This window comes from Myodes glareolus, chromosome 2, assembly GCF_982192425.1.
Source record: "Myodes glareolus chromosome 2, mMyoGla1.1, whole genome shotgun sequence".
NCBI classification, from domain to species: domain Eukaryota; kingdom Metazoa; phylum Chordata; class Mammalia; order Rodentia; family Cricetidae; genus Myodes; species Myodes glareolus.
Window position 1 is genome coordinate 86093474 of NC_142027.1, and position 24501 is coordinate 86117974.

General features: G+C 45.4%; 2 protein-coding genes across 6 annotated transcripts in view; one reads left to right on the forward strand and one right to left on the reverse strand.

Moving 5' to 3' along the window:
• Lnx2 (ligand of numb-protein X 2) overlaps positions 1-21824 on the reverse strand; it is a 60721-nt gene extending 38897 nt beyond the window's left edge. The window contains exons 1-2 of one of the 5 annotated variants that reach the window (XM_048418586.3): positions 21668-21796; positions 11090-11188 (exon numbers count right to left, since the gene is read on the reverse strand). The gene's annotated coding sequence lies outside the window, so the exon portion shown is untranslated. Of the gene's footprint in view, positions 1-11089; positions 11189-18853; positions 18989-21648 lie in introns of those variants that run through there. The other 4 variants (XM_048418580.3, XM_048418574.3, XM_085685125.2 and 1 more) reach the window with 4 other exon arrangements.
• Positions 21825-22219: 395 nt separating this feature from the next.
• Positions 22220-24291, forward strand: LOC125389883 (DNA-directed RNA polymerases I and III subunit RPAC2). The gene is made up of 2 exons (XM_048418598.3): positions 22220-22935; positions 23746-24291. The coding sequence occupies exons 1-2, from the start codon at positions 22910-22912 to the stop codon at positions 24119-24121; spliced, it is 402 nt and encodes a 133-aa protein (XP_048274555.1). The 5' UTR covers positions 22220-22909; the 3' UTR covers positions 24122-24291.
• Positions 24292-24501: the final 210 nt, after the last annotated feature.

The window sequence follows — 24501 nt, forward strand, 5'->3', positions numbered from 1 at the left end:
CATTTTTCAGTTTCACAGGCATTCCCCACAATTTTGTCATTCTATTGTTTGATTTTTTGCTGTGACTGACACATTACTAAGCCAGGCAGTAGTGGCGCACAACTTTAAACCCAGCACTCTAGAGGCAGAGATAGGCGGTTATCTGTGAGTTCAAGGTCAGCCTGGTCGACAGAGCGAGTTCCAGAACAACCAGGGCAGTTACAAAGAAAAACCTTGTCTCAAGAAAAAAAAATAACATTACTTAATTTTAAATAATGCACTTTTAAAATGTGTATGTTTTCCCTACATGTATCTCTGTGTACCACGTACATGCCTGGCACCCATGAAGACTAGAAGAGATCATAGACTGGAATTTCAGATGGTTGTGAGCCACCATGCGGGTGCTGAGAATTAAATCAGGTTCTCTGCAAGAGGAGAGTGCTCTTAACCGCTGAGCTATCACTCCAGCCCCCTGAAATTGACATTTATTTTATAATCATAAAATTCAAATAGCCACTTATGCATTCAGATAGCAAAATAAATCTGAATAAACATAAAACTTAGTGACAGCTCAGATTTGGAAATTTGCTCAATCTCTCCAAAATCATTTTAAAAGCATTCACTTGTATTTGTCTCAAGGTACACAATTTCTATAAGGATCGGAACACAACCTCCATATATAAAAGGGTCTGCTGCAAAGAAAGGTTTTAACCAGGCTTAAGATTTCTTCCTACGTTTTACACATACAGACATCAATCAAAAGAGACTGCCGTGCTTTCTCATTTAGAACAAAACCACCATCTTGGCCACCTAGTTTAATCACTCAACATCTGGAGTCTCATCTGGTCTTCTCTGGCTAGTGCTCCAGGTTATACACAGAAACGGTTCTCACCACCTCAACCTCTCCCAGCACACTCAATGCAATCTGAATTTCTGTTCCTAACAAACGTTCAGTGTGTCTCAGCTACACGAGAATCAAGTGGATGTATTAAGTATTCATTAGGAAAGAGTGAAGAGAGGAAAAATGGAAGCCATAAAGGCATCTAATAGAAGCAGCCGGTGTGTCTTTGGCAGTCCTTTACTTTTCCAGCCAGCTACTTCGTGGGTGCTCGGCCTCCTGGTCGGCTGTGACGTCAACAGCCTCAGCCACACTCTGGGGCAGCCATGATCTGAATGGCTGTGCCTCCTGACCATGAAGACTGAAGCCTCTGAAATCATAAGCTAAATGGTTCCTCCCTTAAATCCCTTCTATCTGAAGCCCCAGAATTGGGCTGCAGCAGGGCTGAGAGACTGGGAATGACTGAGACCGTCCAGCACAGAGCAGGAAGGGCCTGAGGGAGGGTGAGCGATGCGGAGCACCACCTTCCAGGCACGCAAGTGCTGCTGGATCTCACAGCAGTTGTGAGTACCTGTCCAAGCCCACACAGTTGGGTCCCTAGATACTCCATCCTCCTGCAGGACCTACAGGCAGTTAATGGTTGATGGAGGAGGTAAGACTTTTTTCAGGGCCTCGGATGGCAGTGAGGTGCTCATCCTCCCTTCAGTAAACCCGAGCTTATGTAAGCCACCTTCCTGAGCTCACTGGTCACCAAATGAGCAGAAGTCAGCAAATACACAGAGAAGGGAGGAGAACCAGTGTGGTTGGGAGAGGTCCAGGGGAAGGACATGAAGAGTACCAAAATATATTAATAAATACACGCATGAAAACATCAAAACAAAACCAATTATCATGTATAATTAACATAAACTGATAAAAATCAAAATTATTTTAGTAGAATTTCACAAATATAGGGGGAAAGTGAGTAACAGCTTTTATTTTTTTTCAAATTAAAATTTTAGACTTTGGACTTCAAACTCAAGAAACATCTCTCCAAATATTTAAACTTTCATGCTTTGGTTAACAATAAAAGAAAATACTATCTGAAGACTACTACAGAAATCCTGGCAATCTTTGGGTTACTGTTTCCATGGAAACTTCGGAATGAAGAAAACATAACATGGAATGTGTTCTTAAAACCACCTTATCTTGTTTTATCCTATCAGTTAACTAGCACGGTACATGGCAGGGACAGAAATCAAGCACCAGAGCAGTCACAGCTCATTCGACAAATATTTGTTGATTATATGCTGCAGGCCAAGCACCGCGCTTAGAGATAGGGTTACTCTGGCTAAACAAATAGTCCCTGCCCTCATAGAGACTAGTCTGGTACTGAGACTTTAATTAGTCAGTGACACAACAGGAAGACAATGTAAGGCACATACAATTTAAATTTTTCAGTAGCCACGTTAAGAAGCAGCAGATGGTATCCATTACAATATGTAACAAAGCTTTAATCCAGTAAAATCAAAAGTATCGGTTACCATGTAATCAACATGTAAAAAGAATATTGAACTGGCTTAATATTCTCTTCATGCTAGGATTCTGGAATTCAACGTTTATTTAAATTTTTACAGATTTATTTAATGTGTATCAGTGCTTTGCCTGCCTGCATGTATGGGCACCATGTGAGTGCCTGTTGGATACCCTGAAACTGGGGTTATGGATGGTTGTGAGCCGCCATATGGGTACCCGGAATTGAACCTAGTCCTCTGCAAGAGCAACACAAGCTCTTAAGAGCTGAGCCACCTCTCTGGCACCACACTGTTCATTTCCATGCTTACGTCACATTCCAACTTGAACTAGCAACAGTTCAAACACGGATGATCCTCTACGGCTCTGCTACTGTCCTGGACAGAAGAACACACAGAGGGAGAGACACCGTGCGCAGGAGAGAAAAGTCCCTTCTTTCAATAAACTCAAAACTGACCACCAGATTAACCACTTAAGTGAAACACGTGGGCATAGAAACAGATGCATATATAGCATTAGTAAGTAAAAGGAGGCCTTGAGCGCTGCTACGAAGAGATGGCAGGCTGCCTGGTGATGAAGTATGTATAGGGCTCTCGTTCAGTCTCATATTCCTGAAGACCAGAGTAAAACTCGACATAAGACAGGCATGGCTGCCTGGGGCAACTCTGCTTCCTCTGAGTTGGGTGCGTGCACAGTGAGCGGAGTGTGGTGGCTGCTTTGGTAGCTTTGGGAATGCAGAGCCATAGCCCTTGCACAGCTTCCATGATGTTGTCAACACCTCAGAATCATAGTTTCCTGACTCTACGGTTTGGCTTGGGTCATGGAGACAACTTCAAGCAACCTCTGCAGCCAGGAACACGAGAAGCATTAAGGGGCCAGATGCAAGGTTACTTCCAAAGCAGGGCACCATGTCGACCTTCCCAGAAGCACAAATAGCAAAGGACAGACTACAGAGATGGAAATCAGGGGCTGGTGCTGGGGGTTCTACTTCAATCTCTTCTCCTTCCCAAGCGTCACTCTAAACACCAGGCACACTATGCTGGACCACGCTGGGCTTTCCTGTAGCAAGCAGCCCAGCACTCAAAATCCTCAGAGAAGAATACAGAGTTCCCAGGAGCTGTTCCAGGGACACAGAGACAGACAAGATACAGACAGGCAGGCAGGCAGGCAGGCAGGCACGCACACATACTTTTATTTAAGCATTGATTGTCTTCCTTCCTTCTCCCAGGACTTAAGCATTCCGTCACTATTCCCACCCGCTCGACACCACACCAGCTACTTTACAAGCACCACCTCATGCAATCGCTACTGTGAACAAGCCCTTGACACAGCACCATCATTTTACACATGAAGATGAGGGTGAGAGGTTAAAGATCAGGCTGAAAGTGACTAGATGAGACTCAAACCCTGGCTGATCTGGTCCCTAAGTTTATGCTCATGGTAGCAGAAATTGGGCAACTTCCCATTGTTCTCTTCCTTTTCCCTGTCACTAGAGAAAAGTCATGCCACACAGCAAGGAACGCAACTGCAGAGACGCCACACGGATGTAGCACACAGCTGAAGACCTTGTGAGGGGACATGACATTCGCAAAGAAAAGCCATGTCCTGATAAGCCGGAGCGACACTGCTCTGTAGTGCCCCTTCTCAGGGAGGGGTATAATTTTATGTAATTAGCAGTAGAGAGAATTCTCAAAAATTCTCAGACAGGCATAAACATCACCAAAGCGAAAAGAAACAAAACTTATAAAAATAACAAACCCTTCATGATTCCAAACAGCTTATGAGAAATTTCAGCACACAACAAGGTTTCTGATTGGGGCCCTCAGAGAGGATGCCAGTTTACCCAGGTGTGGGCTGGGGAGTCCTGAGACAAGGCTGCCCAGGTCTCCCGTGAGTCTGTCCGTCCAGGCGGTCAGTCACACCTGTGGTTTACCATCATTTAAGACTCCGTGTCACTTTCCTGCTTTGCCACCTTATCCAGCAACCTAGAAGTCTCTGCTATCCTCCTTCGTAGTTGAGTTGTGGGCATTCTAAGGCACTGTCTAATCATGAGCACAGCATACACACTCTCTTGAAGAAGGCTTCTTTTACTCATCAAGGGTTTTTGTTGTTGTTGTTGTTTGTTTCCTGAGGTTTTTCTTTGAGTCGAGGTCTCACGGTGTAACCCTGGCCGACCTGGAACTCACTGTGTAGACCAGGCTGAACTTAAACTCAGAGAATGGTGGATGGGATGAACAGCACACCATAATCCCCCGCACAGCAAATGTGTGAGAGCTGCTATTTCTGACATACATCAGTATGTCTTCCCTCTAGCTGCTCGGGAGTGCCCCATGACAATATGCTCCCTACAGATACACAACTGGACTGTTTCCATTTTTGGTGATTATGAACAAGAGCTTCCATGAACCTACATTTTCCTTCCCTTGGGTGAGTACTTAAAAGTGGAAGGGTGGAGTCACAGGATATACGCTTAGTTTCCTAAGCAACAGCAAGACCTGTCTTCAGAGTCTTTGTAATGTTTTTATATTTCCAAAAAGGACTAAGCTTTGGTTGCTTCATATTCTTGGCCAATATTTGATGTTGTCAGTCTTTTAAAGTTTAGCCCCTGTATCACAGGTAGGCAATAGATATTTTGATTACTTTTGAATGTTTGTTAAGACCATATGACATAAGCATAAATTATATAAAATATAAAGCAAAAAGAAATTATGTTATAACTTAAAAAATTCTTTAAAACCTTTAAAAATTGTGCTTATTTATTTTATGTATATGGGTGTTTGTGTACATGTGTGTCTATCCCCCTGGTGAGTGCCTGTTGCCTGACTGCAGAGGCCATGCAGAGGGCGTCAGATTCCCCGCAACTGGAGTGACAGATGGCTGTGAGCTGCCAAGTGGGTGCTGGGAAACAAACCTGGGTCCTCTGGAAGAACAGCCAGTGCTTTTAACCACGGAGGCATCGCTCCAGCTCTGCTATAACTTTTTTTCCAATTCTTTTTTTTTATTCATTTTACAGACCAACCACAATCCCCCCTCTTCCCCCAACCTTAATAATTTTTAAGTCATGTGACTGAAACTATACTTCCAGTAGGACCTCATTAAAAAGCTATGTTGTTGAATATTATCATAGTTACTTGGGGAACTGACATTAGAATAACTTATTTCTCTCTCTACTACTTAAACCACCAACAATTTTTGGCTTGCTTCATCCATAACTTAGACCTGTGACATGAACTGAGAGCTGGACATTGAGCAGGACACTGTGAATCTTTTTTTCTACACTGAAAGAACTGACACCTCCGCACAACTCTCTTAGAATTGAAGCTAATAATTTTAATCAAGTTCTGGGAAAATGAGGCTAATAACACCTGATGTCAACCTGAAAATTAAAAAGCACTTTGGAACAACCACATATTCTGAACAAAGCAGCAGAGTGTCCTAAAAGTAAGAGAGAATCACGGCTGAACACATTATGACCATGCTCAATAGGGCCTTACATAACCAGTGTCATTACAGAACCCAGTAGGTGACTGTCCAAATTAATAAAGTGCCATCTGTCCAATAACAAAGAAATAGTAGCAACAGCAGGTTACTCAAACCCAGACCTCTCTTTTCACACAGCTACTAACATTACATGCCAAGGGGCAGCTCGCCCCTCAGTAGATAGATTTAGCTTTTCTTCTATACAAACGCCAATGATTGAACGCACAGTTTTAAGAAATGATTGCTGACTAGCCTAATGGCATTATACCACAGAACAATAAAGTTTAATTCAGTTAAAAAAGAAAACTATTGCACTCCCTCCACTTGAAAGCAGAAACCCAACTTTAACACAAACATTTTATTAGTACCACTTTGCAAATAGCCAATTTATCTTTTCCACGTTTTCTGAAATGTTTTTCTTTTCCTAAAAACAAACAAACAAAACCTCAGACACAATTACCACCTATTTTCCGAGCTACTTCCAACACATCTCGCCGCCTGGTGCAAATGCTTCTAGTTTAGGAGCACACAGGCCAGTCCTACACACTATACGATCAGCAGGACCAACTGTTTCCTCATGTGGGGTCTCCCTTTTCCCACATTCCAGCTGGGCAACAGCTTGACCCACAAGCCGCAGCCAAGGCTACGCAGAAAAGCCAGAAAAGCCGCAGAACACAAGCTTTGGCAGCTTCTGGGAAGCGGGACACACCAGGGGAGTGGGACACACCAGGGGAGTGGGACACACCAGGGGAGCGGGACACACCAGGGGAGTGGGCTGGCAAGGGCTTGGTGCGGGTCTCACCCCATAAAAAGCACACGAACCTCAGTCATATAATGTCACTGAACACAGAAAGAATGTTCAAGAACTAAGAATGGGAACAAGAACACAGTGCGAGCAGACAGGTTCTTCCTCTCCACTGCCTGTCTATAATGCATCTGCAACACAAGCCTGCTGAGTTTCCTTTGAAAAATCACCTATGAGGATCCGTTGCCCAATGTTCTATTGTTGGATTACTTCATGAAGAGAGAAAGAGAGAGAGAGAGAGAGAGAGAGAGAGAGAGAGAGAGAGAGAGAGAGAAATTTTTATTGCTCCACAAACTAACTGGGAAGGGAGGGAGGGAGGGAGGGAGGGAGGGAGGAAGGGAGAGAGGGAAGGAGGAGGGAGGACGGGCGTCCACAGAGCCTCTGGGCTAAGATGCTGGTGGGCCTGTCGCTCTTCCCTGTGCTTGCTCCTGTGCTGTCATTTCTACTGGATTGGTGAAGGAGTCTTTTCTGAAAATTCCACAAAAACCACAGTACTACGCAGGTGCACCATCTCATCGAAGTGTTGCAAGCCAGGCTCGATGAAACGAAAACAGCTCTTGCCGACAGCCTCAGACACAAACAAACAACTGCTGTCCTTCCCCACTCACCCTCCCAAGCCCCATTTCAAAATCAGGCAATAAGCTAACATAGAACATAAAGAAGGCAACAGGAGACAAGAGAGAACTCACATTCACTTGCCATTTTCATAAAACTTTTATTTTTTCATCCCTCTCTTTTTAAAAATATTGTTTTGAAAGCTGGGCAGTGGTGGCGTATGCCTTTCATCTCAGTGCTCTGGAGGGAGAGGCAGGCAGATCTCTGTGAATTCCAGACCAACTTGGTCTACAAAGCAAATTCCCAGACATCTGAGCCAGGTGGTGGGACATACAAACATCTTTAATCCCAGAAATCCCAGGCAGAGCTCTGTGAGATGGAGGGCAGCCTGGCCTACAAAGTGAGTTCTAGTATAGCCAGGGCTACACTGAGAAAGCCTACCTAGAAAAATAAAACAAACCAAGGGAGGGAAGGAAGGAGGGAAGAAGAGAGGGAGGGGGAAGAGGGAGAGGGAGAGAGAAGAAAAGTTAGCTGGGCAGTGGTGGCACATGCCTTTGATCCCAGCACTCAAGGGGCAGAGGCAGGCATATTTGAGTTCAAGGCCAACCTGATTTACAGAGTGAGTTCTAGGACAGCCAGGGCTGCTACAAAGAAAAACCCTGTCTCAAGGCGAAAAAAAAAATTAAGGTAGGGTTTCATGTAGCCCTGGTTGACCTTAAAGTCACTGGTAGCAAAGACTGGCCTTGAACTCCTGACCCCCCCGGCTCCACCTCTCCAATGCTGGGACTACAGGATGTGCCATCATATCCAGTCAGGCTGATGACTAACAGTAATTTTAGAGAAATCATGGAAATGGTAATTACTAGTATGATTAATACCAGCAATCAGATAACTCCATCTATAGATATGTCTATAGAACACTGAAAGTGCCCAAACCTTCTACAGTGATACTTGCACATATCTGAAAATAATTTACCCCCTCCAGATCTGACATAATCTGATTGAATTTGGCAGAAAGACTACCTTCTATTAGTTACAAAATGGTTGCAGTCAACAATGCTACAACCGAAAGACATTCTGAGTGTCCATGACAGCATTAATGCTGAAGAGGTACACTGTGCAGGCTCAGTGAGCTCTGTATAACTGTATACTGTACAACAGTACCAAAAAAGCAAATTTTTAGGTAGGCACAATTTCTACTATAATATTCTCTAATAATCTGGCATTTTCTCCCATGATTGCACTATATATAAAGCTCCATTTTCTTCTGAGTTATCATACAGATAATTAAAATCAATTTTTATGTATTGTGTTCAGTATTCCTTAGCCTTTTCTGAGAGTTTCACTACACAGTTCAAGCTGGCCTGAGCTTTGGTGATCCTCTGACCACCGCCTCGCCGAGTGCTGAGATTACAGGTGTGTGCAATGGCCTTTGCCTTGAGCATTCCCTTTAAAAAGAAGGAAGTATCTCTGTGTAGTGGCATGCACTTATAGTCGCAGCACCTGGGAAGGTAAGACAGATGGATCCCAAGTGTGAAGCTAGCTTGAGCTACACGGAGTCAAGGCAGTATGGGTTATATATGGCAAGACCTTGCCTCAAAATATCAAAAAAGAGTTGTGGACATAGCCCTGCAGTGCCTAGGGTGCCCAAGACCGCTGGGTTTAATTCTCAGTACTAGTCTCCCCACACACCCAAAAAAGTTCAAATAGTCACCCTTGTCTGTATCCAACAAAGAAATATCTCTACATGGTAACACCCGCATGCTATAAAGAGATAAACGCTGTTTTTAAAGGCTATGTAATTTAGTTGTGATCAAGAACCTAAAAGGTTTCCAAGTGAAATTTCAAAAGGACACGTAATTTTTAAAAAATGTTGAGCTAATTTAAATTGAGGTATGAGATAATACTTTTTAAAACATTTACACATATAGAGATGTACACATAAGATACCATACACCAAACAAGCCTGCTAGACCCCCTAACAGTGGTCACCTGTGGGAAGTAAGTGGCTGGGGCCCAGGAGGGAGAATGAACTCTTAAATACCTGTTTGTGCACATCAACTTCTCATGTAATATAATGCCCAGGGGCAAAGGAGTATGCACAAAAAAGAAATAAAATGTAAACCGGCTGAACTTGGCCCTTACATACATGATTAAAAGACAAACCAGACAGAGATGTCCATATCAAAAGAAAAGAAAATGTTGATAATGTGGTGAGCCCCAGCCCAGGTTACTTTATCAGTGATTCAGCCCTTTGGCTCAACAATGAATACAGAAAACAAACTAAATCGCAAGTGTTACAGTCACTGGCAAAGTTACTTCACTTCATACGTAAAACTGGGAGGCATACGGCCAGTTTGCTGCTAATACGAACCTTTTTATAGGAGAAAATTTTTTACTGGGTCTATTCAGAACGGTGGAGGCATCTAGAACCAACGTGTTTCTAAGAATCATTCAATGCACAGCTCTAACCACCAGCATGGGTACAAAGTCATCTTTTTCTTGTATTTACTTCTGCCCCTGCTGCTTGGGGAAATCTACTGTCACCTCCTTTGTTTCTAAAACTGTACCAGGACGTCAGTCATGGGGTGAGTCATGGATCACACTCTAATTCCTCCTTCCCAAAGTCAGCAGCGCACAAAAGTTTTACACACCAATTTTGAGACAATCTAAGCTACATATGGCAGTTTTCAAGGCAGCGACAGAGATGAGCTGTAAAAAGCGAGAAACTTCAAAACAAACTGCAAGTTCAAGGACTGACAACATCGTTTCCTTGTTCTCCTAATAACTGGTGGGGTTTTGTTTTTCTTCATTCATAAGAGAAGAAGGTAAATACAGCTGAGATGCTGACAAACACAAACTCCCACCTTCACGAGAAAGCTAAATTCTTCAAGACTGACTTCCCCAAATGCCTGGCTGCTTTTCCTGTCTTCCCACTCTTGTTCTTGTGTGGGGAAAAACCTGTAGGAGGGGGTGTGCAAGGGGAAGAGGATATGGCCAGGGCTGGGGGTTGGCTCAGTGGTAGAACACTTGCCTAGGATGCACAAGGGCCTATGCTGGCTTCCACACACTATTTTCTGTGGCAGAACTGATTAGAAGGTTCCCTGGTGAAAAAGACAAAACAGTCAACAGGAAATGTGGAGACCACTAGACTTCAGCCAGCAGGAACAGATGGCCCAGATCTAACACATGACCTTTTAATCCATGTGACATTTATCATTAACCCTCCATAAATGTACTTATCTGTTTATGTGTCTAATAAACAGCACATGGCTGCCCCCACCTCACCCCCAGTGTGTACGCTTATATAAAGGGAACCTTGATCTCACTCTGCCACATTCTCACCACAGACTGGAACATACTACATATTTAATAAATATCCAGTAACAGAATGGGGGAAAATGCCATTATTTTTTAAAAATATTTTTTATTTAATGTTTTTTTTTAACGTGCATTTGGTATGAAGGTGTCAGATTCCCTGGAACTGGATTACAGACAGTTGTGAACTGCCAGGTGGGTTCTTTAGGGAGAGTAGCCAGTGCTCTTAACCATGGAGCCATCTCTCCAGCCCGGGAAAATGCCATTATAGTAGCAGGGAAAATATAATCAGATAAGTAGCTGCCTTAGGACTTGCGTAATCATGAAATTGATTTCCACATAAGATTGCTCTTTACTCACAGTTCCTAACCTTTATCTCAGCCCCACAAGGCTATCTGCATTTAGGGTCATTGTGCTACATCCACAGTAAGAACTGAACTACCCGACAGTCTGTTTTGCTTCCTCCGGCATAAGTTTCACTCGGGATCAAACCACAGAAAAGCAACTTGAAGCACGCTGAGAAATTGGAAGCTAAAGTCATACTGAGGAACTTGATCACAGGTACATATTTTATAATGGGAGCAGTTAACCTATAAACTCACTAGACTGTTGGCCGAATGTTTAGGAGTCCTCTGGTTTTGGAATTGAAGGGCTTTCTTGATTGTGTAGCTCCCGCCCGTCAACAAAGAGACATCTTTTTGCTGCAAATGGAGGACACCACAAAGTATTATAACTGGTCAAAAAGCAGAGACTAGGTGGCTGTGGAGTGCTCATCTCCAAATGGGACATATGTGACACAACCCGTACATCCAAGGCTCAGGGAACATGGCGGAAGAGGGGCAGAAAGCGTCTAGGAACCAGAGAACCAGGAGGGCTACAGTGAATGTCTTCTGGACACAGTGAGGATGCTGTACCCATGAACTCTCTCAACAGCCACGGCTACCTACTCAAGACCTGCACTGATTTCACCAGTCAGCTTGCAGCTTGGATGAGGAAAGGAGTCACAAGGCCCCACCTCAACTGGAACAGTTTCAGGCAGTCACAGCTGCTAGGGGAGGGAGAGGCAGTTTTCTTGAGGGTTGAGCCCCCTGGTAGGCTGTGCATGCTTCAGGGGTCAACCTTGTACACAGGTGCACGTGGGCAACACTGACTGGACTCACACAGGTTACATCACTGTCGTCGTCATCATCATGATAGAAAAGGACATGAATTTGAGAAGGCGATGTAGGGAAGGGGGTTCAGGAGGAGTCATGAGCAGGAAAGGGTTTATCTAATGAAATTCTCAACAAATTTTTCTCCTGAGCTCAATGTCTAGACCCCACAAAACAGAGGGGGAATAACTCAACTCCTACAGGATGTCCTGTAACTTCCACGTGCCCCACATGCACATACATTTAAAAACAGAGTGCTCTGACTTGACCATCTGTATTTATACCATCCCTTTATAGCTAGAGCAAAATGCTTCAAGTAGGCTACCTTCAAAAAAAATGAATAAAAGAGGTTTGCCTATTTCAGAGTCACAGTTAGTTCTGGAGAGTCAAGGTCATGACTCTAACAAGGGTCTCTCTCTCTCTCTCTCTCTCTCTCTCTCTCTCACACACACACACACACACACACACACAAATACACAAAATGGCAGGAACAACCGAGAGAGGGCAAGACCAGCTCACAAGAAGGCAGAAATGCTGCTCAAGGACCAGGCTCGAGTTTTTATGACAATGTGATGTCGTAGAAAACCCAATCCAAAGCTGAGGAGACAACACAGTCTATAAAGTGTATGCCTTGCCAAGGACCTGAGTTTGATCCCCAGAACCTACAAAATAATGCTTGGTATGATGGCATGCACTATAGTAATCCCAGCACTTTGGAAACTGAGACAGGGGGATTCCTGGGGCTAGGTGGTCAGCTAGTCTGACCTAGTGAGCCACAAGGCAATGAAATACCTTGACTCAGAGGTCGATGGTGTTCCTGAGAATGACAGCCGAGGTTGTCCTCTGGCCTTCAAGCATGGGTTCCCAAACACATAAGTACTCACGGATGTGTAAGTATACAGGTGTACACACACCCCCACACACCCACCAACACACACACACAGAGAGAGAGAGATTGAGAGAGAGGCTGACAACTGGCCCTAGTTTGAACTTCTGAAACTTCAAAGCCCATCCTAGTGACACACCTCCTCCATCAAAGCCTCACCTACTCTATCAAGGCCACTTCTCCACCAACAAGGCCACACCTCCTCCATCAAGGCCACACTTTCTCCATCAAGGCAACTCCTCCCAATCTGCCCCAAACAATTCCACCAACTAGGGACCAAGCATTTGAACATACGAGCCTCTAGGCTCAGTCAGACCACCAGGTCTAGTCTAGGTTTTTCCATTACACATGTCTGGGAGACATCTCTAAACGAGGTGTGTGAAGGTGAGAAGACACACCCTGAGAACGGGAGCAGTGCATTGTGGGCCTAAACTGAACAACAGAAGAGGAAGGGGCTGAGCATGAGCATTCAGCTCACTCTGCCTCCTGACTATGGAGGCAACAGAACCACCCACCTCACGCTCCTGCCGCCATGACTGAATACACCCTAGGATTATGGGCCAAAACACATACGCCTGCTGCTCTCATGCCGTTGCTTTTGTCAGTGTACCTTATCGCAACAGTACAAGTAACTAAGGCACCTATCATTATTTTTTTAAAAAAATATGTTTGCAAGATAAGCCTTGGAAGGTCTCTCATGCTATTTCCTCAAAGATATAAAAACTCATTCAATCATGATGATAACTGGAAAAAGACTAAGCAATGTTTCAGAAAAAAACATTGTACCCATTTTTAATAAAACCTGAAATCAGTCTATCTAAGCATATTAAATACCCCATCTATAATGAAAGCACCAGGTCTAAAATTAGAGAAATGAATGGAGTCAACACATGCTTCATATGAGACCCGCTCAGGATACTTTAAAATCGACTAAACAGTGCTCAGAAACGTAAATGCTACCAATGACATTAAATGCCCAGCAACAGGGACACAGGGCACAGCACTGGCTCCCCCATAACTAGCTGGTCCTTACTGATTTTGTTTTAGTTTAAATCTAGATATTTGTTTCCATATAAAAAACAAAGAGGACAGAGAAATTTATAATACAGTATACTGTGATGTGTGGTTTTGGAGCTATGTCCTAGCCCAATCCCTGCCATCAACCACCCCCATTCCAAGTTAAAACCAATCTATGTATTTTAGAATTTACCTTATTTCTATGGCCAAGGTCTAAGAGACATGAGTAAAATAGTTTGTTTAGACCCTATTCTTACATCATATACAAAAATTGACTCCAAATTCATTAAAGACTTCAGTGTAAGGACCTGACCCCATACAACCCTCAGAAGAAAAACACAGGGTAAAAGCTTCATGAAAAATATGACCTCATATATAGACACACACACACACACACACACACACACACACACACACACACACACACACACGACCTCAAAAGTACAACTAAAGACTGACCAATGGGATAACATCAAGCTTAAAAATCTTCTGCAGCCCCAAGGACACAGCCAGGAGTGTGAAAAGGCAATCTACGGAATGGGTGACAGTATTTGTAAACCAGACCTGGCAAGGAGATAATATCCAAAATGAGTAAGGAGCTCCAATTACTCAAAAGTGGAAAGAACTAGGAAGCACTTTTCTACAGTGATATACACGAGGCCATCAAAAGTAGTAAGATGTACAACCTCACTGTCACGGGAATGAGATCAAGACAGCAAGCTGCTACCTTACACCCATTTAGACGGCCATCACCGACAGACAGAAAGCAGCAAATGCAGCTGCTGCGGATGCAGAGGAATGGGGATCTACAGCAACAGTGGGTTGTAAACTGGCACAACTGTTTGGGATCTCTGTGTTCTGTCTCCTGCCTTCCTGGGGGGCTCTGCTTTGCATTGTCGTTTATTAAATCTGGATTTATTAATTCAGTTTGATTTGACTTATTGCATTGGCGGTGGAAGAACCCAGCAATGGGGGATCTAATACTTATCTACTGTAGAAAATAGGAGGTTCTTCAAAATATTAAAAATAGAACTGACACTTGATCTATCAATTCCATTTCCGGGTATATGATATTTGTGATTTATGCTCATAGGAGTGTCATGCAAAACACCTAAGAGGTGAAAGAAGCCCAAATTCCACTGCACATAAATGGCTCAACAAAATGTCATATATTCTATATTGGAAGATTTTCTGTCATTAAAAAAAGGAAGGAAATTCTGTCACATGCTATAACACAAATGAACCCTGAGGTCATCATGCTAGGCAAAACAATCTCTTTGGAAACATTCCCCATCTCCCAAATGAAATACCTAAAGCTGTCAAATGCATTGAAACAGAAAGTAGATAATGTGTCTAGGAGCCGGGAGAGGGGGTGGAAAGTTGTGCATGGAAACAGTTTCTATCGGCAACAACAAAAAACTTTCAGAGATCTGGTTCATAATACATTTAAGCACAATAAATACACTTACAAATGATTGGGGAAAAAATGAAGTAACGTGGAGGCTTTTGCTAAATTTGCACTATTTTGCCAGGATTCCTTTCAATAGATCACTGAAGATTTGTTTGTTGTTTGTGTGTGTGTGTGTGTCTTGTGTAGCCTTGGCTGTCCTGGAACTTGCTCTGTTGGACCAGGTTAGCCTTGAACTCACAGAGATCTGCCTGCCTCTGTCTCTTCAACTTAGCACTTACAATTACTAAATTATTCAAATATTAATTAAATTATTCAAATAGCAAAGGACAAAAATGTAAAATCTCTGTAGTAGTTTGTGATGGCAAATTAATGCATTTGGTGAGACACCATACAAACTTCAATGTACTAAAGACTTTAAGAACATGTGCTACTGGGAGCAGTAATGGGGAGACATTGGGTCAGTGGAGCTGACTGCTTTATGATCAGTATTAGAGCATTTTTATAGACTGGTGTGGAAAAGGAACGAGGAAAAAGAGCAGAATTAAACCATGAAGCCCTCCCAAAAGAGATTTAAAAGGATGGGACTGAGGACCAGCTCAGAGCCAGCCTTCAGCAGACCTGAGACTTCAGCAGGGAAGCTGGGAAAGATCATAGCAGGCCACTTCAAATAGTGCCCAGCTTGCTGTGGAATACAGCAGACCTAGGGAGTGGGTTAGAGTGTGGACTAATTCATGAGTAACAAAGAGAAAACTCTCACTACCATCAACATAAGAGCAGGCCCCACCCACTCCCCTGCCCACCTTCCTAACCCCATGCCCTGTCACTCCTGTACCTTTTCCCTCATACTGACACCTACCTCCAACTGCTTCCTCTAGGAAGAGTTACCTTTCTAAGCCCAACCATCCACATATCCCTTCCAGTAAACTTACAGAGGGAAGGCTTCAGTGATACCCTATTCTGCAGAAAACAAGGCTAGTGTCCCTCATCACATCACCAGAAGATCACACCTTACACAGCACTGTCCCCCCGGGAAATACATGAGCCTATTTTGTCAGCTCAAGTGCTCCAAAACACACACTTTGGAAAAACAACAGGCAACGGCATTTAATAGTTTATCTCATTCAGTATATCCAAAACGTTGCCATTCCAAGATGTAATTATTGAGATTTTTATGGGGTTTGGATTTTACCCCACTGTATTTCTCAGCACAGAGCAGCCACGTTTCAAAGCTCCAGGGCCAAATATGGCTAGTTACTCCAGTTCTGAGAGCACAACCCTGCATTGCTTCTTCAGAGCACATCCTGGCTTGGAATTGTGTGATGATGTCTCTATTCTTTGATGGATTCTGTCTTGGGTCTGTCAGAACACTCTGCAGATACAGAACGAACTACGGGCAATGAGGGGCAAGGGCAGCTGAGAGAATTCCCAGAACTGAGAATAGGCAGCACAGGGCTGAAGACAAGCTGGAGAGGGGCAAAGGGGCCAGTGACAGGCGTGCCAGATGCTTAAGCCAGGGCCAAGGATCAGACCACGAAGACAGCAAGCCTAGCAGATATGACTGCCACAGGGAGGGGTAGCTGGGAGAGGAGCAGACAGACAGGCAAACTGTCTCTTTGAAGAGGGAGGGAGCTGCGGGGCAGGCCTGAGAAAGGACAGGTGGGTGACTGTGCACACGATAAGACACAGGTTTAATGGGATACGAGTTTCTAACAGGGAAAACACCAAGGTACCAAATGACGGTTAAACCACAGTGGAGTTGAAGGGCCAAGGAACCAGAAGCCAAGGGCATCTCCTCACCAGCTTTCAATGATTTCTTCTCCTCCACTGAATATCTAGGATTCTAATTGCTCCAAAGGTAGAAAGGATTTTTTGTGTTTTGCAGCTCAGCACCAACCACACAGCATAAGCTTAGAGATCTGGCAGACAGAATTAAATTAAAAACTGAAGTTTAAATATTGAAATCATGCAGAGGAAAAATGGCAGTGCTCAGAGCACTTAAAGATGATTTAAGTGACATGTCCACATGATTTGTTCCATGGTTACTTAAATGGTTTAACTGATAAGGATTCTGATGAAGAATTAAATTAAAATTTAATTGAAATTAAATCCAAAATCCTGATGGGAGAGGCAAATATTTCTCAGTTTTACTAACAGCCAACACAAAATCTTTATTATTGTGAAATGCAACATTGTTTTTTCTTTTTTTTAACCCAAGATTATGGCCCTCAATAACCGATTATAAACTTTCCACCGCTACTTTAGGGAACCTTGTTATTTAAAAGAATGCCCCCTCCATTTCTCCTCAGATATTGTCTCTCTATTTAGTTCTAGCTGTCCTGGAACTCAACATTTGTGTCTACTTCTCACTTCTCCTACCCAGATTAACACTAAAAAGAATTTCCACTAACAAATTTTCTCCTCTGAAGGCAATAGCCTGCTGAGGTAACCCTTTAAAGTGTCCAGGCTGGGGGCCTAGAAGCATGTGATACTTTACTTTCTCTGGACACATTTCTCTCTACACCCCAGTTATCCCAAGCACGATGTCAGAAGCTCTGCCCTGGAGCTCTCCTCGGTCAGTAACCTATGGACAGAGTTATACCCTGTGTGTCATGCAGTCAGGACTGAACTATGACACACGGATCATCTCCACTGCTGGGGAACTCCCCACACCCCAGAGCTACGGCAGTGAACCGTGAAAGTGAGTAATTACAGCGTCCCGCACAGACACAGCTGGCTCAGGACAGCATCCACTCTCGCTTCTGCATCTTCTCAGAGGTCTGCAAGGACACTGGCTCCCTTGTCACACAGAAGCATTCGCTTCTGGTCTCCCTCTGACCAGACGGGGAGAAACAGACCGAAGCTGGTGGACCTTTCACCCATGTGCGCATGCATTAACATTCTGGGGGAATTACAGCGGACAAAACAGAGGAGACCTTTGCTCTAGACACATACACTCTCACAGATAGAAACTATAATACTTAGCCTTTTTCAAGTCACACAAACTGGGTTGCGGGAGTCACTCTGCAGTGGGGCACTAGAAGAGTAACTTCTCATTCGGCTCACAGCTCTCATCTTTTGGACCAAACCACCCAAAAGTTTACTCAACCTCAGATATTCCTGTTGTTTCTGCCTCCTAAGGAAAAGAAACCTGACGGGAAAACTAAAGGAGATTTGTTTTGTAAAACTTCTGGGTCCCTTAACAGGCAAGTTTAGACCTCGAGAACTCCACAATTACAATCCAGTGTGTGAGATGTGTGTGTGTGTGTGTGTGAGTGATTTTTTTTCAGTCAGCACCACCTTTAACGCAAACTTATGCAATAAGATCTCAGGCTTGTCTTCCATCCATCTTTGCCTATAGGAAGGTAGATCTGGAAGGAACTGTAGCTCAGGAAGCAGGGGTGAAATGTTACACAGGTCTGCACGGTAAGAAGGATTTGGGTTGGCAGATGGAAAATGGGAGAGAGATGACCAGAAGGCAGAGAAAGAGAAGGAATCAGAGCCCACAGGCTGTGAGAACCTGGAATTCTCCTTTGATGATGACCAAAATTAATTTGGCAGGGTAGGCGTGGCAGCACAGGGTCTCACTACATAGCTCTCGACTGGACTGGAACTTGATATGCAAACCAGGATGGTCTTAAACTCTCAGAGATCAGTCTGCCCCTGCCTCCAAGTACTTGAGTTTTATAATTTTTAAAGACAGGATTTCACTTTGCACTACAGGTTGGCCTCAAACTCATGGTAATTTCCTTGAGTCAGAGTCTCTGGCATATGGATGTGTGTCCCCATGCCCAGCTCCAAAATGCACTTCAGACCCCTGCCACTCCGTGTTAACGTCTCCGCCATCACTGCTCTATAAAGCCTGCCTCCCCTTCTCCTAAACTAGAGCTCACACAGTGCTTACCGCATACCCAAAAAGACTCTCTGCCTTTCTCTCAGCATCTATCCAACATGCACAGTTGACATGTCAATCATCCAAGCGGAACCCCACAAGCTGGATCTTCCTTCCACTTCCCTTTCTCTCACTCTACCATCAGGCATTTTAAACTGTTCCTTCTCAAGCCTCTAACATTCCACTATCTCACTAATACTGTCGTCATGAAAGGAACAACTAATATTTATTCAGCACTTGGACTGCACCACAGACTGTGTCAAGGGCATTACCTGCGTAATTTCTCTTGATCCTCAAACCTTACTAAACAGATACTGTGACTACTTCCTTCGTGTTAGGGAGTCAAAACTCAGATGGAATAGTAATTCTAACTTCAACTGAAAGAACCCGACCCCTCTTCTGCCTTAGTCTACACTCATGTCCTAAATCAAAAGAAAGAAAAAAAAAAAGACAAAAATCACAGGGTGTAGTGGCACACAGCTTTAATCCCAGCACTGGGGAGGCAGAGGCAGGCGCACAGATCTCTTTGAGTTCGAGACCAATCTGGTCTACATAGTGAGTTCTGGGGCAGTTGGAGCTACACAGTAAACCCTGTTTCAAGAACAAAAACCAAAAACAAACAAAAAAGAACACCAAAACAATGATCTTCTTCATTAATTCTACTAGTCACTCGCCTAGCAGCCCAGACCTCCAGAACACCACATCTGCTTACGGCACGGACTGACAACCAGCCCTGGCTAAGTTCTTCCTGAGCACCAAGTTCTAGTCTAAGCCATAGCCATGTTTGCTTTGATTCTTTCAAGCTTCCAAATCCTACCAGACAAAAATGCTAAAGAGCAAAGAGGCTGCCCGGGGTGTGTGTGTGTGTGTGTGTGTGTGTGTGTGTGTGTGTGTGTGTGTGGTTGGTCTTCCCAAACCAGATTATCTGCACAGGGACTACACAGTAGAGCCCCTCCCCCCAAATTCTGTCTCTCACCTCTCATCTGGACCTCACCACCCTCCAGCCCACTGCAGTTACCTTTATGGAATGCAAATCTTACCACAGCATTTCCCTGCTTGAAATTAACACCTCGCTATCGCTGACTGGATGAGGTCCAAATGTCTTAATGTGTTCTACACAATCCCTTCTTTTTCTCATTTCATCAAATATCTAAGTGTCCACTGTAGAAAGTGCCATGAACCCTAAGAAGAACAACAAACCAGCCCTGACCATTACTTCAACCCCGGACATTAGGTCCTTTAGATCAGCCATGCACACGGCAGTTGATGTCACATTCTATAGACATAAGCACTTAGGATGGTCCTAGAGAAAGCCCATACCAATTCGAAGATTGCCTAGGATTTCTCTGACACTTTCTAGGCAGAAATACTTTCAAGTTCCCAAATCACTTTGTTCAAAATTCTCTGAGGTAGCTGGGTGGTGGTGGTGGCGCACGCCTTTAATCCCAGCACTCAGGAAGCAGAGGCAAGTGATACCTTACGAGTTCGAGGCCAGCCTGGTCTACAAGGGCTAGTTCCAGGACAGGCTCTAAAGCAAAAGAGAAATCCTGTCTCAAAAACAAAACCAAAAAAAATCCAACTAATTCCTGGCTGTAAGACACTGGGTGGCTAAATGCATATTCAACGAAAGGGTTCAAACTTGAAGATTAGAGAAACAAAATACAGAATTAGAATTGAACAGTGGACTGAATTAAAAGCAATGTGATTCTAGTGTTGCTCTGACTTGGCCTACATTTGACCCCTATGGGAAAACTCACGTGGAATTTGGACAGGCTGGAATGGCAAAACCTTGTTAGTTCTGGCTCAACAGTGATCGGACAGCCAAATAGGACACTAGATTCCTCCACCTTCCTTCTTTACCTGCCAAAGTCCTTTTGTCCAAAGGTGTGGGGGAGGGTGTTCAAATCTATCAAAGCAAACAGAATTGACCTACTGAGATCCAACATCATCTGTGCTGTGTCACTGTACAGGCTAGAGAAAAAGCAAAATGTGTCCTGGGAAGGAGGCCAATTGCTAAGTACTGTGACTACAAGAATGTGACATTCTTAAAGTGAAGGCAGTTTGGATAAACTGGAGCTCGCAGATTCCTCCAACTGTCCTTGCCATTGGTTTCTGTGGTTTTTTTTTTTTCTTTAAAGAAAAATTGGCGGGGTGTGGGGACGCCCGTCTTTCTAATCCTACAGCCCTCAGGAGGCAGAGGGAGGCGGATCTCTGTGAGTTCCAGGCCAACCAGGGCTACACTGTGAGAAAAGAAAAAATGATTCGTTAGAGCCACGCGGAAGTGCCCTTAGGCTTCTGACAAACACACAATCTTAAATGTAAACGGGAATACTATACCACTCCATTTAAAAGTCCTTGTGTGAAACGTGGCGGAAAGCTTTGAAAAGACAGCAATGTTTCCCAAACGGTGCTTCGTGCGCAAATGCTTTCAAACCGAGATGCATATTTTGGAAATGATCCTCCCCTTCCTCCCAAACATGTCAAATCTGTCTCTAGCTTGAAGGAAAAGGTGAGAATTATCCCGCAACAGGCTGGGGCGGGGAGAAGGATCTCCGTTCATCCCTTCCAGGGAACAAAACCAGAGGGCAGCTAGCTAGCGCCGCTCTGGCTCCCGACAACGTGCAGACGCGAAGTGCAAGAACTCGTCCCCGAAGCTCCCGATCTTAAACAGCGAGCGCCGCGCAGACCCGCACCGCGGCGCCCGGAGCTGGCACCCGCACCGGGCCCGGCTGGACTCCACGCGGCCCCTGGCCCGTTCCCCACAGGGCTCCCCCTAACCCGACGCCACACCCCATCCCCGCCCGCACCTGAGGCGAAGTAACTCACTCCGGGAAAGCGGCGAGCTCCCCGGGGGAGCGCTGACGAGGACGCCGCCCGGCTCCGCTCTGCCGGGACACGCAGCCGCCGATTTCCTGGCGAGAAGCAAAGTCCGGCCAAGACTTCACTTCTCAACCGCCCCTGCTGCCTTTCCCCCGGGGCGAGCGCAGGGGCCAACCCGACACGCACCTGAGCCAATCAATGGCGTGGAAAGGCGGGACTAAGGGCGGGCTCTGAGCATCTTGGCCAATCAAGGAGCTCGACGAGCCGGGCCGGTTCTGCCCATCACTCCCGAGTTAGAGTGAGCGCGCTCCGCCCTCCGTCATCGCTCCCGGCCGGATTCTCCCTTTAGACACAGAGAAGACGCTCGGGAAGTGTCTGCGTGCACCCCGGAGCGCCGCACCGGGCGTGGGACAGCTGAAGGGAGGGAAGGGCTGCGGGAGCGGGCTGAGGGAGAACAGGTGGCGCGGGGCGGCTGACGTGTAGGTGTGCGCGAGAGGACGGCTGGGGTGGGGCGGGGAGACAGCCCGGCAGGAGTCAGGTGGGAGCTGGGAGGACACACCTGAGGGAAAGACAAGGGCGGTTCCTTGGGATCAAAGGAAAAAGGAACCGCGGGTCAGCACGAGCTCCTGAGGAAGGAGAGCGGTGCTCCAAACTCACACTTCTCTCCCAAAAGCAGAGAAACGCTGCCCTTGCACCTAATGGAGATGTGCATTTGCACCCCAGGGAGAAAACTGCGCCCGGTCAACCACAGTGTGGTCAGGAAAGTCAGTTCTGCACACAAATTTCGTTTGCTTTCTTAAGGTTGCAAGGTGCCCTATGAAAGGCTCCCGAGGACTCCAGTCCGGGGAAAAGCCAACCCCGGGTCAGTCCCGTCCCTGGAGCGTCTAGCAGATCAGAGGTCTAACTCCGACCCTAAATAGCAGGTGTCTTGGGGCGACAGGCGAGGGACAGTGCTCTTCGCCAGCACACGGGGACAGCTGGTGCTCCGCAGCCGCCCAGCTTCCGCAGTTCCAGGTGAGCAGTCCGGCCCGCGCAGGGGCGTGGCCGGAGGCGTGTTCTGTTTTCGCTCCGCCCCCCAATCGGGCACTGCCGCGCCGCTGCGGCTCCGCCCCTCTCCTTCCGTCACCCGCTCCTTCCGTCGGTGGTGTCTTCCTTCCTGCTTCGCCGGCGTCTGTCGCGACATGGGGAAGAGCGTCCTTTTCTCCTGCACCACCTGAGGGTTTCCTGGAGCCACCCCCCCGTCCCGCGATGGAAGAGGATCAGGAGCTGGAGAGGTAAAGTTGGAGGGGAAGAGTGGAGCGGGGGCGGCGGGGCGGGCCAGCGAAGCGGGTAGCGAAAGGGCACGCGGCCGACTGCGGCCCGGCGGGGCGGCTAGGCCTGACCCGAGGCGCAGAGGAAGAAGGGAGGATAGAGAGTAGAGCCGGGCCGGATTGGGAAGAGGGAAGAGAAGCTGTGGGTTTATTTATCCAGAAAAGCTCAGAGGGATATTAGCCATCCGGGAGGGGAGAGAAGTTGGGAATCCAGCTCTAAGTGCCAAACTGCCACCCCCGTTAGAACTTCCTCGTGTAAGGTCACGCACCGGGCGGTGCTGGCGTGTTAAGTCGCCTAAAGTTCCTGCAACTCCGCTTGTTCACACTGCTCGTAAATTCTTTCTGTTCGCCAGATTCCTCCTATTAAACTTTTCACTTCCTTTCACTTACTAGTTTCCTTACCTCTTTCAAATGGAAGCCGTAACTGAGCCTGTCACCTTGATAACTTGTGGTTGCCATTTTTATGCTAAAATAATCGTGTTTTTTATGCCTGTCAACTCCTTTTTCATCTTCCAGCAGGGCCTATCCTATTATTGTAAATCTGCCTCTTTCTTTTGCTCTATTCAAAGGAAGATTTTGCAAACATTTAAGTTTGTGGGGGTTTTTTGCCCCTTGTGGGCAATCAATATACATGGTCAAATCGAGTAGAGAGAAAATGGAGTTAAATATTTATGGATAGATGCTGTGGAGATAGGAAGATGAGGTAGTGAATCTTTAAAAGCTAATCACAAAATCCATATGATCTCATTCTTACAAAAAAAAATATGTGTGTAGAAAAATATCAGGATTGAAGACCTCAATGGCTGAAGGCGAGAGGAAGACAGCCTTGGAAATGGTCCAGGCAGCTGGAACAGATAGACAGTGTGTGACATTTGTATTGCACGAGGAGGACCATACTCTAGGAAATTCTCTGCGGTACATGATTATGAAGAACCCGGAAGTGGAATTTTGTGGTTACACTACGACCCATCCTTCAGAGAGCAAAATTAATTTGCGGATTCAGACACGGGGTACACTTCCAGCTGTCGAGCCGTTTCAGAAAGGCCTGAATGAGCTCATGAATGTCTGCCAGCATGTGCTTGACAAGTTTGAGGCCAGCATAAAGGATTATAAAGAACACAAGGCAAGCAGAAGTGAACCCACAGTCTAGTCCCTCGTACGAGGTTAAAGGAGGACCACCCTCATGATGGTGCAGAACTAGAGTTTGTGATTGCAGCTTGTTCTGTCCTGTAGAAAGGTGTGCTTCCTGCTGTTGACCCATTACAGCTGTTGGAATCTCTGCAAATATATTTACCTAATAAATTCTCTCTTTTGTTTAAACTAGTTTGAGTGGTTTCTTGCACATAGGTGATCCCCCCCCCCCCAGAATGGTGCTACCCCTTAACTGAACCAACACTGCAAGTGAACAAACAGATGATTGGGTCAAGTTGAGGGTTTTGATCATGGATATTAAAGGGTTATTCATTTCTAAATGATTGAAGTGCTGAGGAAAGTGAAGATGGAACAAAACATAAACTGTAGCTTAAAATG